We start from the raw sequence: 18,582 nt of genomic DNA, 5'->3' as shown, positions 1-18,582 counted from the left end.
GTGATAGATATGTTGTTTAGTCTCTTTACATTGGGACCTTGTGCTGTATTTAGTATGAATGCATCAATATAGTACACTCTTTAGATCCTGATACCAATACCTGATGTACTGCTAATGGTGTATCAAACTTTGTATATATGCAGACCATTAAAGAATCATGCAGGATTGTCCTCTGTTCAAAACTTTGAACAACAAGAAGAAAGCTTGTGTTTGTTACTACTGTTAGCATATAAACTAGTCCACTGAATGTCCAATATACAGCTAGATGTCTGTAGACACCTTTTCTAATGACCGAGTACACGTTTTTTCAGCCACACCCACTTCTTACAAGTGTGTAAAAATCAATTATTAATTTAATTTATTAATTAATTATATGCTTAATGATTTATGTGTCAAATTTGTGACAACAGTTTGGGGAAGACCGTTTCCTTTTTCAGCAGGAGTGTACCTGCAAGATAGGGATGACAAGGTCTGGATAAACTCCTGATCAGTAGAGATCTGTGACATCAACCCCATTATAAACTTCTGGGATGAACCAAAATACTGATTGCATTTCCTATTCATCATTAATAGCTGACCTTATAAATGCACCTTGGACTGTGTCTGTAGGAGTACGTTCTTATTTAGTAAAATGTGCTAGAAAGTCATATGAAAATAGTATGTTAAAGTTTAACCTACTAAATTGGTAAGCAAAAAGAGTTTATACTGCACTCCTGACACTTCTGACTTTTTTGGGTGGACCCAGGTGGTGCAGCAGTCTAAAACACTTGCACACAGCCCCTCATATCTTGTGCTGCCGAGCTGGCCAGGCGTCCCTTGTTTAGCACATAATTGGCCCTGTCATGGGTGGGGAGGTCAGACCAGGATGTCTTCTAGCTGCCGCTGCATCCAGTCACTGGCTGAGGCTCTGGCTGAGCGCAATGTGATAAGGCTTGTGAAGCCAGTAAAAGTATTGACTGGCTATGCTGCACGTGTGTCAAAGAAGTTGCTTGACAGGCATCCGGCAGGCAGAGCGGAGTGGTGCAAGTGGCAGGGGATTGTGGTATGCCCTGGGAATTGTAAGCTACTAGATTAGAGGATAAAACTAAAAAATTAAAACTAAAAAACGTTGGATGATTACTGTTAATATATTGCTCTTTAATAATGCTGAGTAATGTCATAATCGTGTAAATTAAAAACGCCTGTCTTAGTGTGATAGAATGATTTGGCATTAGACCATTGGGGACATGAGGGACAAACGCCAAAATGTGTGTCAGAATTTTTTTGCTGATATCACTTCTGCTTTTGAATTCCAGTGTTTGTGCTAATACTGATACAGTATAAGTATCAATTGTCATTTTAAAAAGAATTGTCTGCATATTCCCAGTTTCAAAATAGTGCATTATCGAGTGAGTGTCTGTAAAGAAAGCAACACCTGAAATATTTAACAATCTGCATATTTAGGATAAGAGATGCTGTTCCATTTACATAATTTGATTTTTTTGTTTTCTAGCCACTCAGTCAAGTGGTCCTGGAGAGGAAGATGAGCCAAAGTCAATGATGCTGCTGATCCAGGAATGGCGGAGACAGCAGGATCGAGAGCAGAGGCGTCTAGCGAGGAGGCTGGTACCAGTGGAGTTGCACCTCTGGGAGAGGGAAGAAGAGGAAGACAGGGGAGCACCCGATACCGTGCTAAACCGCCTTTCTTTGGGCACGAGCTTGAGTAACAGCACACTAACAGTCTCTGAATGCCCTCCACCGGACAGTGAGAGTGGCGCTGCTGATACAATTTCAGAGCCACAATCACCAGCCCTGCACACGCAGCCTCTGTACAGGTAGTCTAACTTTTATCATGCTGCTGTTCTGTTACATCTCAACTATCAGTGCTCTATATCTCTGTTGTCACTAACTACCAGGCAAGATATTGGATAGTTAAATCGAGCAAGCAGTCAAGCACACATAAGCTTTCTAATGATGGAACTGTTTTGGCAGTTCTTTTATTTTCTTTGACCATCCAATTGAAAGACAAATTCACTTTCAGCATTAGGTTTTCTTCCTGACGTTTTTTTTTTTAAATAGGAATGTTTACTGTTTATTGATATTTACATAAAAAAAGTTGCCAGCTATGGAGCCCAGGTGGCACAGTGGGACCTTTTCTGCACCATGGACCAGTTTAATATAATATATAATTTCACGGCCCGGCTGAGGCGGGAGTATTTAACCATACTGCTCACAAATGATTGATAATGAGCTTTTTTTGCTGCAACGAGACTCTGCTCCCAACTAGGGGTGACAAGAGACAATTACACCCGAATAACACCCAAAAGATAAGCAGTGAAAACTGCTTTTCTATCGATCTCTAATTATTTGTTCTTTCTGTGCGACCCGGTAATAAATGACCCACGGACTAATACCGGTCAGCGTCTGAGCTCCCGGGTTCGAATCTCGGCTCTGCTATCAATCGTATGGGCGCCCTCTAGCAGGCACAATTGGCTAATGCCTGCAGCAGACAATGTTGGCCTTTAGACTGCTGGGTGAGGTTGTCAGTGCTGTGTAAGGACTTTAGTTGCCTAGGGCACCTGTACAGAAAGTGGAGGAGTGCAGAGATTGGGGCGTGGCTCTTGTGCAAATCCACCGAAGTATGGGTGAATAAGAAGGAATTGGTGGACTGCGCACACATCGGATGGAGTGTGTGTCAGGTGAATATACACCCTCTTTGGACGCCGTCTGGGTACCCAGCAGCAGATTGACTATGCTAAACTGGGGGAAAATGGAGGTAAAAAATCAAATTGAGCAAGCTCAATCAATTTATAAAAAAACATGTATTTGATTAAGGTTTATAATCAAAGTATACTGTCCAGTCATTCCTCCACAGAAAAGACATGTGTGGATGTAAACTTTTTGTAAACTGTTTATATTATTGGCCCCATGATGGATTGGCACGCTGGTCTGTTACTGCAGTGCATCCTGTGATTCTAGGGTAACTGGACCCACCATAACCCTGACTAGGATAAAGCACTGGTAACATGTAAAAATAAAATTAAAAAAGTTATGAATGTTTTTTTAATTACCTTAAAATGTGAAAGGAACATGTTTACCTTTTTATCACCTTGTATTATTGTTTTACACATAATTGTTGGAGGATTAAAGACTTTTCAGATTCAGTTCCAGTTCTTCCATATGCAAATAATTAGCTGCAGAACCACGCAGGGCTTCTGTGTTCCATGTTGCGTTGCTTCTTATGCACAGCTTCTGCTTCTGCTCACCCACACATTAAAAACAGACTTAATAAAGTATGACCAAACTTCTTACTTCTTTTTTTCCCCATTTACAGCCTCAAACCTCAGAACGCAAATACTGAATCCAAAAATGAGATTAAAAAAGAGAGATCAGAGCAGGAAGAACACAAACAGCCTTTGGTACCAACTGTGGGGTCGTGGAGATTCGAGCTTGAGGATGAGGAGTACCCACACTTTTTGGAGCTTTTCTTAAGCTATGTACTAGAAAAGGACAATGTGGACACGGAGGAGTCTGAGCTGCCTCTGCTTAGTTGCTTCTCTTCACATCTGCATGACCGAGAGCTTCACTCTGACACTTTTGATGTAGTGACTACATTTAAACGACGGCAGACCGGCCGTAAAAGAGGTGAGCGTCTTCCCGTGTTCCGTGCCGGCAGCTGCTTTCATACACTTCCTGAGACTCCAGAGCCTCTGCCCTCCATCGGTCCTACTAATTCAGTCCTAAGTGAAACACACACAGCTCGAAACAGCGGCGGTGCTCACCCTCTTCCTGGAAAACAGACAGGTTTGTTTGGCCTCAGAAGGCAGAATGAAGCACAACTTGGAGGGAATGCTGTAACTGCAGAATTCAGCACCTTTCTGAAGCCACTCCCATGGGTTCCAAGAACAGAAAACTGGCCCTTTAAGACTGTCACCTGCCCTGATATAGACCTGCAGCTTGAGCTGGACTCCAAACTGGAAGCCCAGTTTCCTCAACTGGCCAGGTTGCTTGAATGGATGTTGCGCTGGGCGGACAGAAATGTGTTGCTCACTCATTCCAGCAGAAAGAAGACAAGTGTCGCTGGAAAGTCAGCTGTCATCAGGGTTAAATCTTCTGCTCCTGCTGTGCTCTCAGCTTTAAGACTGATGCAGCAGAGGTACACAGCTGGTCTGCAGGAAACTGACAAGGGTCATGCTCATATGAGGGTGAGTTATATAAAATAATTACATTATTATAATATTGCTAATTCTTATAATTACATACTTTTTGTTTATATGTTTTAGTACTAAGTCAAAAGATATTATGTGTATTATACCGTTTTCATATGAATGTACTGTACATTAAATAGCAAGAAAAGTGTATTAGTGTAAAAAGTATTAGTTTTTATCCCACTTTCTATCTATAGATGCTGGCAGTTTATTAGGGAGTTGGTTATAGTTGCAGTGGAGATTGGAGTGAAGGGCTTTTGGCAGCGTGTCTGTAATAGGAATGACAGAAGGGGGTATAAGCAAGCCAGCTCAGACCTATATTTTTCAGGCTTCACCCCCTCAAACAGGCGGCACAGTGGCTCGGTGGGTAGCATTGTCTTCTCACAGCAAGAAGTCCGGGGTTCGATTTCCAGGTGGAGCGGTCCAGGTCCTTTCTGTGTGGAGTTTGCATGTTCTCCCTTTGTCTGCGTGGGTTTCCTCCAGGAGCTCTGGGTTTCCTCCCACAGTCCAAAAACATTCAAGTGAGGTGAATTGGAGATACAAAATTGTCAGTGACTTGAACTGAATCTTGTGTAACAAGTAACTACTTGTCTTGTCTTGTCCTGTCATGAATGTAACTAAAGAGTGTAAAACATAACATTAAAATTCTAATAAAAAAATGTACCCCTCAAACAAATCTGCAAACATTAGGAAAGAATAATAAAATATCTATTACGTTATCTTTAATGACATTGTTGACAATGCTAGCTGCTGCTATGCAGTGATGAAGCCAAAGATTCAAGAACCACCTACATTCTCTGCATTCATCTTAAGAAACACATAGCATGTTGTTTTTCAAATATGTTCTTATTTTGAATATCAACTGTATTAAAGAATGTTTCTTTTATATTATATAATAAGAATGTCTTTGCATTTTGGTAGTTCTGCTTTTCAGTAGTTAGTCTTGACTGAGCCAGTTTTTTACTGGCCCTAGGTACTGGAGACTGAGCTTACTGTAACCCCAGCTGTACAGTTTGAAATGGACTGGAAAAGGCAGCGAGAAAGCAGTTTGGACACAGGCTACCCTGTTTCATCATGTACTCCCATTACCCTGCCTGATCTGGATACCCTGCACAGACACAGTTCTGAGTGAGTAATCTGTCTGCCTAAACACCCGCCGTAGCACAATATCGTAATTACATTGTAAATAGGATAGTGCCATCATTAGGGAACATCTACCTATGCATTTCTGCAGGATGTGTGATGCTGAGGAGCTTGAAGAGGAACAGAAGGCCTCCTACTCAAATGCTCATGAGGACATGATCTCTGATACTGAGATTAAAAAAGAGGATGCCTGGGGAGAGAATGAACCACTTGCGTCAGCTGAACCTGAGGGTAAGGACTTTAGTGGAGCATTTTAAAAAGCACCTTGATTTTTATTTTCTGACTTTTTTTTGTGTCACACACCTCACCTGTGCTGATTATTTTATATAGTCTGTGTATGGTAAGTCATTGGATATGCAAAAATAGTTTATGCAGCATCTGTATAGCACACATTAAGTAATTGGTCTTCTTAACCTTAATTAATTTATATAATTTCACATACACATTGCTTGAATAGCTAATGTGGCCGTGACTTAATACTATAAATTTTTTTAGACAAATAAGCAACATATGGCATATTTAATGATCCTACCATTTCAGAATGCAGAGAGTATGAGGAGTCGTGTATGTTTGTTGTATACAGGTGACAATAGTGTGGTGGATACCCTGGAAGTATCGTCTTCTTTTAGGCCAAACGTTTCTGTACAGATCAAACACAGAACACACAGACCTAAAAACCAGGTAAACATTTTTTTTCCTCTCTAAACACACACACTTATGCTGCTAGCACCGCCCATTAGACCATTTGCCACCCAGGGCAATAAACACATTGACAGTGCCGAGATTCTGAGCTTCTGTGTTTGAATCTCAGCTCTGCTATGGGTTGGCTGGGCTTCGTCCAGCAGGCACAATTGACTTATGCCTGCAGCAGACAAAATTGGCTTCTGATCTGTTTGGTGGAAAAGACCGGTCTAAGAGGTGGGGTTATCAGCGCTGTGAAAAGCCCAGGGCGCCTGTACAGAAAGTGGAGGAGCACAGAGATCGGGGCGTGGCTTTCCGTATGTGAAGCTGATAAGAATATATGAGAATAAGAAGGGATTGGTGGACTACACACATGTCGAGAGAGAGTGTGTGTCAGACGAATATACACCCTCCTTGGATGCCATCCCTAGCAGCAGATTGGGAGAAAAAGGCATAAATAAATACTCAAAAATATAATATAATATAATATAATAATTTTCTTTCACAGCCAATGACACTAGAAGATTTGAAATGCCCAAACACAGATGAAGACTCTTCTGAATCTCAGTGAGTTTAATTTTGTGATATTTACTGCTACTCTTTTTCTCTACTGTTGCTACTACCTCTGTTGGAGAGATGCCATACAAAATTTCAATCTACCTGTGTATAGTGACAATAAGTATTCTATTCTATTTTATTCTATTCTATTTTATTCTATTCTATTTTATTCTATTCTTTTCATTGATATACTTAAACCGTATCTGTATCTGAAACACAGGCATTCAGAGTCTAACTCATTAAATCAGGTTGCCATGGTGGGGTATAAACACTGATCCTCTTTTATGAGGATGGGCTGAAAGCAGTGGTCAGGTAAAGGAAAAACTAAAGCCAGTGAGAGCATGTTATGTTATATGGATTATTTTAATTCTGATGTCTGTGTTGCAGATCAGAGGAAGTTGGCACACTAAACAGTGCACATACATACTCCAGAAATAAATCAGCAGACAGGCAAGTACAACACCAAGCCTTCAAGGAATATTATGGTCAAAAATTGACCAAGATATTTTGAGTTCTACAGCTGAGACATGTTTGGTGTGCTTTATTTTGCACAGAAGCTACAAAGTTAGCTTTAAGATACTAGTTTTGCAGACCTTATTTAACACCTTTGACCAGTAAGTCTGCATCGCTTTGCAGAGATATGGACGTTTTAGCCAGAAATAGTCAGGCACTGTTGTTGGGGTAACATTTTAGCCATGGCTTAGCATTTCAGTTATACCTAACTTGGCCTACTTATACACAAAGCTTTATTTCATTGGTTCCATTGGTAATCTGTCTTTTCTGTCTGAATTGCAGTTATCAAACTAAGATCAAATGACACAAACAATAAAAAAACAGACAAAACCAGTAAGATTAAATACAAGAAATAACACAGGTGGGGGGGGGGGCGAAAATTAGGATGGGCATGTGCAGAGGAGGGACGAGAGTTATGGGGTTATATGGGGAGAGGGTGCTGAGGATTGAGCCACCAGGCAGGAGGAGAGGAAAACCAGAGGGGATGTTTATGGAAACAGTGAAGGAGGACATGCAGATAGTTGGGGAGACTAAAGGGGATGTTCAGGACAACTTCTGGGAGGATTTGTTACTAGTACAGTTTTTTTTAAGTGAATGTGGCTCACTATGATTTTCTTCTTCTTTCTATGATTTCAAACTTGTAGCTTCTCTGATCATTTATCAACTGCAGCCTTGTGTCTTTTGTGCAAATTTATTAAACATAATATTAAAGGATTTCCAAGCTTCTGTCTGATTACCTGTATGATTTGCTTTTTTATTTTGGCCCTTGGTGTATTGTAAATTGTCTTTGCTTTGCTAACATTAACGGGTGTTTTCTATCACTCATCCAGTCCTGTGCAGGAGTCTCCAGAACCAACATCTGTTCAACAGACAAATGAGCAGATTCTTTCCAGGTCAAACGTTCCAAATGTATTAGAAGCTGCCAACCATCTTCAAAGCAGTGCACTTCCACAGAATGGAGAAAGAAATCAACCAGATTCAGTCAGACAGCTGCTACAGGATGAACTTTTTCGATTAGTGCAGGTACATGACAAATAACTAACTGATACTTACTTTATCAGAGCAGTAACTCTGTAATAACATTTCTGTTTTTATATAATAAGCAAGAAATAAAATTTGTTATAGTGCCTCAATGTCAGAAAATATTGCAGGTTGTTTCATAGAACAGGGATTCATTTACCAAGTCCATTATAATTTTAACATTAAAGTAATCCTGCTTATACAGTACATACACTGCCCTGCTAGGATGCCAATTATTGGCAAAGCAGCAGATCAGGTATTTAATCTAATTTGTAATATTTAAAAAATATTACACACTGTCAAGCTTTAGTATGGATCTTTAATTGATTTAATCAATGTGGAAACATTCTATCAGCAATAGGTGTTTCCTGTTAAAGTATACACCGATCAGCCATAACATTAAAACCACCTCCTTGTTTCTACACTCACTGTCCATTTTATCAGCTCTACTTACCATATAGGAGCACTTTGTAGTTCTACAATTACTGACTGTAGTCCATCTGTTTCTCTGCATGCTTTGTTAGCCCCCTTTCATGCTATTCTTCAATGGTAAGGACCCCCACAGGACCACCACAGAGCAGGTATTATTTAGGTGGTGGATCATTCTCAGCACTGCAGTGACAATGACATGGTGGTGGTGTGTTAGTGTGTGTTGTGCTGGTATGAGTGGATCAGACACAGCAGCGCTGCTGGAGTTTTTAAATACCGTGTCCACTCACTGTCCACTCTATTAGACACTCCTACCTAGTTGGTCCACCTTGTAAATGTAAAGTCAGAGACGCTCGCTCATCTATTGCTGCTGTTTGAGTTGGTCATCTTCTAGACCTTCATCAGTGGTCACAGGACGCTGCCCACGGGGCGCTGTTGGCTGGATATTTTTGGTTGGTGGACTATTCTCAGTCCAGCAGAGACAGTGAGGTGTTTAAAAACTCCATCAGCGCTACTGTGTTATTCACTCATACCAGCACAACACACACTAACACACCACCAGTCAGTGTCACTGCAGTGCTGAGAATGATCAACCACCCAAATAATACCTGCTCTGTGGTGGTCCTGTGGGGGTCCTTACCATGGAAGAACAGCATGAAAGGGGGCTAACAAAGCATGCACAGAAACAGTTGGACTACAGTCAGTAATTGTAGAACTACAAAGTGCTACTATATGGTAAGTAGAGCTGATAAAATGGACTATTGACCATTAAAGAACAGGGTGAAAGCAGGCTAAAAAAGTATGTAAAGAAACAGATGGACTACAGTCAGTAATTGTAGAACTACAAAGTGCTTCTATATGGTAAGTGGAGCTGATAAAATGGGCAGTGAGTGAAGAAACTAGGAGGTGGTTTTAATGTTATGGATGATCTGTGTATAACTTTCTTCACTTTTTTTTCAGTTGCAGCAAATCAACTTCATGAGTTTAATGCAAGTTCTGGGAGCCTCTTTTGCCAATGTGGGTTTTTCCCAAGCCAACCCACTGCTGTCACAGCTTAATGTTCCTGCAGCCCAAACCCCAGCGCCTGCACAATCACAAGCTCAACCCCCTGCAGCTCCATCCTCAGGTTATAATTTACAGGATGTACGAAATACACAAGAGTTTGCAGATGTAGCTAACACAGCTTGTAGAACTGCTGAACCACAGCCATGCAGCACAAAAGCAGAACTTGTAACGAGTCTGTGCGAGGACAGAAATTGTCCAACTGACGCACAAATCAACCCTGGGGTAAGTATGCCTTTTTTAAAATTCGTGATCACGAATCAGGGCTGTCAATGTTATAATGCTGTGTAATGTAAAAAGAATCGGTGTATGTTGTTGACATATGGCACTCCTTTGTTTTTTAAATGTTTCATTTTATTATCAATAAACAAATATGTAACCTGTTCTTATGCTTATTTGTACTATAGGAAATCCAACACTTAACCATCCGTTCAGACTGGTCCAGGGTTAGTGAGACAGAAGGACAGAGGTTTATACCACCCTCTCAGGGGCTTCTCACCACCATAGAGAACCAAGACCCTCTGCAGTTAACCTCCAGTAGTGGTTTTCATGATCCCATCCCAACCCCCTCTGCAAACCCCCCTCAATCAACACAGGGTCTCAGACTTCTCAAGTTGCCCCCTTCCCAATCTCCACCAATTTCAGTAAAACAGGCATGGCCACCTATTCACTTAGGATGTAATCATCCTAAATCAGCTATGCTCAGGAGAGCGGAGGACTGTAATGGAGGTGCGGAGGCAATGGCTCAACAGCATGTCTCAAGAGAAAGAGAAAAAGCTGTCCGTTTTCCTAGTGCTGTTAATGTGGCAGTGCCCTCGAGGGGGCCCCAGTTGATCCGAGTACCTCCAGGCACCAAGACTGAGCCCATTAGGCTGATTCAGGTCCCTATCTCGGTGCCGACGAGGCAGCCCACAGTGGGTACTGCAGGCACGTGTACATTTTCAACACCCCAGCTGCTACGTGTTAATCCAGAGCCATCAAAAACGGTAAGCTCTGCCATACCAAAAATTTCAATAATCTATTTAATCAACACTTAATTCAATTAAATTGTTTTGTGTTTAATAAATACAAATTTTAGTAGCTTAGTAGCATTAGTAATTTTTTGCAGTTGCAACCACTGGTTTGTGTTTATGGTGAGAAGTAATTAGCACTTTACAGCATTGTGGTTCCATTTGAACCTATTCCTTTGGGCAAACTTAAAATATCCACGGGCCACTTCGAAGAAATGGCAATTTTAAAATCCTCCTATCCTTCTTAAATAATTAATAGAATTTAAATTAAGAGATGTGGCTAGGCCATGCAAACTAAAATCAGTTTAGGTGATAAAATGCAAATATTTAATAATATCTAAAAAGTATAAAATAAGGTTTTGAACACATCGTTTTGAATCTCAGCTCTGGCTCCGGCTGGGCTGGACGACTACATGAACAACAATTGGCTGTTGTTCATACAGGGTGGGAAAGCTGAACCAGTGTTCCTCATAACTGATGCAGCTACGACCTCTGCTGGCTAATTGATGGCGCCTGCGCAAAGTCAAGGAATAATGCTGATCAGGGTGTGGCTCTCTGTACACAAAGCTGATCCACATATGATCTCACCTTGTGCAGGTGAAAAGATGCAGTTGGCTACTGCACACGTGTCGGAGGGGGCATGTGTCAGTTGCGGCTCTCCTCAGTCAGCAGTGGAGGGTAGTATCGGTACAGAGGAAGCGTAATGCAATCGGGGTTATTGGATACGACTAGATTAGGGAGAAAAGCAGGAAAGTCCTGGTTCAATCCCAAGGTGGTGCGGTCTGGGTCCTTTTTGTATGGAGTTTGCATGTTCTTCCCGTGTCTGCATGGGTTTCCTCCTGGAGCTCCCCCATTTTCTCCCACAGTCCAAAGACGTGCAAGTGAGGTGAATTGGAGATACAAAATTGCCCATGACTGTGTTTGACATCAAACTTGTGAACTGATAAATCTTGTGTAATAAGTAACTACCTGTTCTGTCATGAATGTAACCATGAAAACATGATGTTAAAATCCTAATAAATAAATAATTACAGTGTACGTTTGTGTTGCACAGGGATGTAGGTACAGTGGAGCTCCTGTTTCCACTCCTCGTCTGATTCCTCTGGAGGAACTTAAGGCCTGGACTAATGGATCAGCCACAGGCAACTTTTCCAAACCTCAGCTGCTGCATGTTGACCCTGAGCCACCAAGAGCGGTAATCTTCTACCACAAAACCATAGAACAGTTGTATATGGTCCAGTTTTCATCTGAGCCCACTGTTGTTTGCATTTGACCAGTTATTACTTACATATTCCTTTAACATAATTATGTCATTCTTTTCTCAATTGTAATTAAAATCAGCAGGTAATATGAAGTGAGATTGTAGTTAACTCAGTGGGCTTGGTATAAACCTGGCCTAAATGCACAGTTCACATTTACATTTTCGGCATTTAGCAGACGCTCTTATCCAGAGCGAATTACAGAAGTGCTTCCATAGTAAACATGACCTTACTCTAGTTTAAGTAAACAACAGTTCAAGAACACAAATCTGCTAAAACCCTGTAAGAACCAAAGTTTTTTTTTTTTTTTTTGAAAGAAATGAAAGAGTGTTAGTAAGTAAGTACAAGTCAGCTTAAGTGTTTAGTAAAGAGGTGGGTTTTTAATCGATTTTTAAAGACAGCAAGAGACTCAGATGTTTGGACAGACAGAGGAAGTTCGTTCCAGCACTTGGGTGCCAGTACAGGGAAGAGCCTTGATGCTTGTCTTCTTCTAGTCCTGGGTGGAGGATCAAGTCGAGCGAGACTAGTGTCTAGGAGGTTGCTTGGTACAGAGCAGGGTTTGATTAGACCACGAAGGTAGTTTGGAGCTGGTCCATTTTTGGCTTTGTAGGTGAGCATCAGTGTTTTAAACTGAATGCGTGCAGCTACAGGAAGCCAGTGAAGAGAACGCAGCAGTGGGTTGATGTGGCAGTGTTTAGGTTGGTTAAAAACCAAGTGAGCAGCTGCATTGGGTAGCTGTGGGTAGTTGTGTAATTTAGTAGTTGTATAGTTTGATAGCTGTGTGTAGCTGTGGGTAGTTGTGTAATTTTGTAGTTGTATAGTTTGATAGCTATGTGTAGCTGTGGGTAGTTGTGTAGTTTAGTAGTTGTATAGCTTGATAGCTGTGTGTAGCTGTGGATAGTTGTGTAGTTTAGTGGTTGTATAGTTTAATAGCTGTGTGTAGCTGTGGGTAGCTGTGTAGTTTAGTAATTGTTTAGTGGTTGTATAGTTTAATAGCTGTGGGTAGCTGTGTAGTTTAGTAATTGTTTAGTGGTTGCATAGTTTAATAGCTGTGTGTATCTGTGGGTAGTTGTGTAGTTTAGTGGTTGTATAGTTTAATAGCTGTGTGTAGCTGTGTAGTTTAGTAATTGTTTAGTGGTTGTATAGTTTAATAGCTGTGTGTATCTGTGGGTAGTTGTGTAGTTTAGTGGTTGTATAGTTTAATAGCTGTGTGTAGCTGTGTAGTTTAGTAATTGTTTAGTGGTTGTATAGTTTAATAGCTGTGTGTATCTGTGGGTAGTTGTGTAGTTTAGTGGTTGTATAGTTTAATAGCTGTGTGTAGCTGTGGGTAGTTGTGTAGTTTAGTGGTTGTATAGTTTAATAGCTGTGGGTAGCTGTGTAGTTTAGTAATTGTTTAGTGGTTGTGTGATAAATTTGTACAGATCCATTTACTGAAATGAATCAATTCATAATGAAACACATTACTAAATCTTAGCAGAATGCACTGAATCATTTTGGATTGAATTACTTTAGTGACACATCAGTAAGTCATTTTAGATTCAATTTCTTTACAGAATCATGCTGAATCATTTCAAAGTTAACAGCAGAATTAAGAAAAGCATTAAATGAATCAAATGAATCTTTCACAGCCTGCTAAAGGTCCTCCGGCCAAAATGTCACCACGTTTGTCTCTAAGCCACAAATGCAGCACCTAACGAGTGAGTGAGTGAGTGAGTGAGTGAGTGAGTGAGTGAGTGAGTGAGTGAGTGAGTGAGTGTTTTCAGAGAGAGTGTTACTTTGTCCAACTCAGCTGGCGAACGTGCAGGTTTCCCTCAATAGTAGCATCATGCAACATCCAACAGGTTTTCAGAGGGGCCACCGACTATCTGTAACACAACAAGAAACAGTTTTATTGATCAATTTGGCAGATTTAGCAGCTCATTAATGACTCACCACTTCAGTTCAGACAAATACAAACATCACTTGGCATTAGCCACATGAAGCAAGATAAGCACTTCTGCTAGTAATGTGCTAGTACAATATGTGATCATGACTTTAACTTTAAAGTAAATCTGCTCCTATGTCTGTTTTTGTATGTGTGTGTATTTCAAGTAGTTTTTTTTTTTCGTGTTTGATGTGTTGCTCACCATGTTGTTTCCTCTCAGAGTCTCGATGCGTTTTATTACTGTCCTGTATGAGGACCTCATAATCGCCGCCATCGATAAATCAATATAAATTTAACTTGTCTGTAGAGCATTGTTTACGCTGCGGATGCAAAATCCTATCTGAGCTATCTCTCCAACCGTCAGGATAGGTTCCTCATCTCAGTGCTATGACATTCTGACAGGAGGTTTCAGCTGAATTTAGGCTCCACCCACTTTTCACAATGTCTGTCATTTTAATTTCTCATGCTTGCCATGTCTCTTTACAAAGTTCCAACAACACTGCACCTGCTACACTCGTACCAGAGCAACACACACCACCATGCCAATCCCATATTAGTGTAATTGCACTGTTGAGAATGGGCCACCATCCAATTATCATCTGGTTAGATCATGGGTACAGGGGGTGACAAAGATGGACAGTCAGTAATTGTATACCCATTTATGATTTATATATATTCTTTAATCCTTTTTTGAATTACAAACCATTTAATAAGCACTTTCTTATTTTTTTAACATTTGGGCTAGGGACAATGTAATCTGATTGACCTCAAAACTAAATCTAGACACTTCATAGTGAATCAATGCACTAAATTTGTGCTGAATTACTTCCAAATTAGTAGTCAATTTGTCTTCCGCTGCTGGGGGATCCCTGATTGCAGTCGAGCTGGGTATATTGCTGCTCACGCCTCCTTTGACCCGCATGCAGCCCTTAGCGGAACCCTTTTTTACACCTGCATTCTGCACAGGCACCTCTCTATCTGCTAATCAGGGTCCTTACACAGCGTTTGAAGACCCCACCCACATAGTCCGGTCATCCCGCCCTAGCAAAACGTGTCTGCTGCAGGCACTGCCAATTATGCCCTCTAGATGGCACCCAGCCGACCGGTGGCAACGCTGAGTTTTGAACCGAAGAGTTCAGAATCTCGATTCTGGTGTGCTAGCGGAATATCCCGCTGCGCCATCCTGGGCGGCTCTATCTTTTTATTTATTCCTGTTGACAGTTAAGGGAAGATGAAACTGAAGGTAAGTAAGTAAGTAAGTAAATTTTATTTACTGTACATCGAACAAGGTCCATCTGAGGGACTCTCTACGCTTGTCATTTCAGGTCAATTACATTTGCATTTATGGCATTCAGCAGACACTTTTTTATCCAAAATTACAATACAAGCAATTGAGGGTTAAGGGCCTTGCTTAGTGGCCCAACATTTGCAAATTATTGGTGATGGAGCTTGAACGAACAACCTTCAGAATACTAGGCCGGTACCCGAACTGCTGAGCTACCACTGCTCTGCCAAGATGAATGAGCCTTATGAACTTCAATGATACAACTACCTAATTATTCTCAAAACATTATATCAGCACATGTAGAGTGGATGTCTGCACTGAACATATAAAAAATAACAAAACACAAGTGCTTTTGAACACTCGGTTCTCTGTATGTTGCACAGGGCTTCAGTTACAGTAAAGCTCATGTGCGGACTCCTCATCTGATCCCCCTGGAGGAGCTAATGGCCTGGGCGAGAACAAAACAACAGGTGAACTCTAAGCTTCAACTCCTTGAGGCAGACACAGTCACCCCAAGCAAACTAACATCCACCCCCTCCAGAAAGAGGTACCTACCTAACCTTCATTCATTCATGTATTAATCTTCAGTAACTGCTTTATCCTGATCATTATGGTAGTAGATCTGAAGCCTATCCCAGGAATACTGGTTACACACGGTTACTCACTCACACCTAGAAGCGATTTAGAGTAGCCAGTGTATTCACAGCCATGTTTTTGAAAGAAGAGTTTATTTTTCATCATGCTGACAAGAGGAGAACATGATCAACACACATGACTGGAGCTCAGGAACAGTGAGGTTTCAACACTCACAGTAAACACTCACACACTCACTTTCTTTACCGCTTATTCAGTTAGGGTCACAGGGGGGTGCTGGAGCCTATCACAGCTTTTCAATGGGCGCAAGGCATACAGTAACACCCTGGACAGGGTGCCAGTCCATCGCAGGGCAGACACACACACACACACATATACACATACACACACACCCATTAATCTATAGGGCAGTTCAGTGTCTTCAGTTAACCTGACTGCATGTTTTTGGACTGTGGGAGGAGACCAGAGCTCCCGGAGGAAACCCACACAGACACAGGAAGAACATGCAAACTCCTCACAGAAAGGACCTGGACCGCCCCGCCCCGCCTGGGGATCAAACCCAGGACCTTCTCGCTGTGAGGCGACAGTGTTACTCATCGAGCCACCTTGCCGCCCTCCACCGTAAACAATACACTTTATTTCATTTATGTGAGAGCATAATTCAGCTGAAAATGACCCTTAAGACAAGGTAAAAACAGATCCCTCTGCACATCTAACATTCTGTCTATCTGTTTATCAAGAAATAACAATTAAAATGAATAAAATTTATTATTCATGACTCATCTGTATTTTATAAGGTTTTCCCACTAATTCTCATAAGTCAAACATGTTTTATTAACAGTAAGGGACTGTCTCAATGTATATATATTTTTTTACATTTACTGCATTTGGCAGACGCTTTTATCCGAATACCATGCAAGTCAGGGTTAAGGGCCTTGCTCAGGGGCCCAACTATGTCCACTTGATAGTAGTGGGGATTGAACCTGTAACCTTCTAATTACTAGTCCTTTACTATGAATTGCTAAGCAACCACTATGATAAAAATGTCAAGCTTTAGTTTTCTATAGATTTGGCTAAAGTAATATAAAAATACCGTATGTAATAGGTCATTTACAAATCAAGTCTGTAAGTACAATGTACGTGAAACAGTGTTTTCTTTGTCAAGGTCAGGGATAAAATCGGTCACGTTATGCTGAGAGAAAATTGTTGGAGGGTCTTCAATAAATTGGAATATGCTGACACACAGTTGTCACTGTTGACAGTCAAGCAGGAATACCATGCACCTAAAGGCAAGAAAAAAAGCCTCATGTTTCATGTTAGTTCAAAGATTAATAGATTCAAAATATTTGCCCTCTTTCAGACAAATCTATTAAATTGGCTATTGCCTGCAACAGACAAAATTGGCCTCCAGTCTCCTAGGGTGGGAAATGACCGGATTTAACAGAGGAGTGGGGCTGTGTAAGGATCCTGGTTGCCCAGGGCGCCTGCACAACGGCGGAGGAGTGCAAAGGACAGGGCTTGGCTCTCCGTGCGCGAAGCCGGCCTCACGCACAGATCCACCGAGGTGTGGGTGTATAAGAAGAGATCAGTAGACTGCGCTCACATCGGATTGTGTGTCAGTCAAGTCACCGATTGAGGGACCACTGATTGAGGGACCACTAGGGGTCCCCAGCAGCAGATTGACTACACTTAATTGGGAGAAAAAGGGGGTAAAATGCAAAAAAAAAGGGTCACAGAGAAAAATAATATTAATTAAACAAACTTGTACGCAAATGCCCTGTTGTAGAGGCTTTATGTTACATCTTGTATACCGCAGTGGGACCAGATTGTACAGAGAGAGTAAGGTGCATTGTTTGTGTTGCCTTGGTCACATAAAAAAATCATGGTTCATTAGAAAAAAAGTTTTAAGTGTTTGCATTTAGAAAAATCTTAAACATTTAAACTGAATCTTTTTTTAAAACATAAAAAACAAACAAACCCAGAATTTTAAAATTATTATTTAAGTCCAGGCCTCTATGAGGGTTAATTGCACAGTGTTGTAGTATATATTTAGAAACCAGAAGTAACTGTCAGCACTTGTTTTTACAAACGGTGTGATTGGGTCTGTTCTTCCATTTGGGAATTTGATTCTTTAAAAATTCCATGCTGATTCCATCCTGTTCCAGTTTTTGTATTACATTGTACAAGCACATCTAAACATGGTGCATTACTAACACAGGATCTGTCATTATTCTGTTTACGTTTGTCAAAATTTGTGCTGAATCCATCAATGACTGCAACTTGTTTATCTTTATGGGATTTCTAACATTTTGCAGCTTTCACATAAGCAACCAACGGATCTACCGCACTTTCCCTTTTCAAGCTGAAGCAGTTTTAATGTTTGTTATTTAGGATGAAAAGGAGAGAGGAGAAAAAGAAACAGAAAAAGGCTGTCTCATTCAGACCAGATGATTCAATCATCCCTCCAGCTCAGGTACAGTAAGCAATGTTGTAATTCATGTTTACATATTATACTCAAACACATTACACAAAGCCAAACTTGAATTGCCTTGTATAAATAACGTATGATTATAATTAGAGATTTTTTTTGTCAGGAGCCTGAGAGTGACAGAACTGCTCGTGATGACAGCTACGCCATTCCTTTAGGTTTGTATTTACATGTAATATTTCTTCTTGTTTTAGCTGGGGTTATGATGGTCATGTGACTTTAAATATCTGTTCAGCTGCAACATACACCGATCAGCCATAGCATTAAAACCACCTCCTTGTTTCTACACTCACTGTCCATCTGCATGTATTGTTAGCCTGCTTTCACCCTGTTCTTTAACAGTGCAGGTATTATTTAGGTGGTGGATCATTCCCAGCACTGCAGTGACACTGACATGGTGGTGGTGTGTTCGTGTGTGTGTGTGTGTGT

The 18,582-nt window shown here is 41.0% G+C and overlaps 1 protein-coding gene across 2 annotated transcripts in view; it reads left to right on the top strand.

Annotated features, from left to right (window-relative positions):
• Positions 1-18,582, top strand: part of cplane1 (ciliogenesis and planar polarity effector 1) — a 55,461-nt gene that overhangs the window by 25,970 nt on the left and 10,909 nt on the right. For both annotated transcript variants that reach the window (XM_063013598.1, XM_063013599.1), the window contains 14 exons: positions 1,493-1,814; positions 3,314-4,184; positions 5,161-5,315; positions 5,422-5,561; positions 5,914-6,011; positions 6,520-6,578; positions 6,957-7,019; positions 7,913-8,105; positions 9,492-9,818; positions 10,001-10,579; positions 11,658-11,798; positions 15,455-15,618; positions 18,057-18,138; positions 18,260-18,311. In XM_063013598.1, coding sequence (XP_062869668.1) covers positions 1,493-1,814; positions 3,314-4,184; positions 5,161-5,315; positions 5,422-5,561; positions 5,914-6,011; positions 6,520-6,578; positions 6,957-7,019; positions 7,913-8,105; positions 9,492-9,818; positions 10,001-10,579; positions 11,658-11,798; positions 15,455-15,618; positions 18,057-18,138; positions 18,260-18,311 — 3,246 coding nt within the window. The remainder of the gene's footprint in view (positions 1-1,492; positions 1,815-3,313; positions 4,185-5,160; positions 5,316-5,421; positions 5,562-5,913; positions 6,012-6,519; positions 6,579-6,956; positions 7,020-7,912; positions 8,106-9,491; positions 9,819-10,000; positions 10,580-11,657; positions 11,799-15,454; positions 15,619-18,056; positions 18,139-18,259; positions 18,312-18,582) is intronic.

This window comes from Trichomycterus rosablanca, chromosome 18 (assembly GCF_030014385.1).
Source record: "Trichomycterus rosablanca isolate fTriRos1 chromosome 18, fTriRos1.hap1, whole genome shotgun sequence".
Lineage (NCBI taxonomy): Eukaryota > Metazoa > Chordata > Actinopteri > Siluriformes > Trichomycteridae > Trichomycterus > Trichomycterus rosablanca.
The sequence above is the reverse complement of the archived record's forward strand: the minus strand, read 5'-3'. Positions and strand labels throughout refer to the sequence as shown.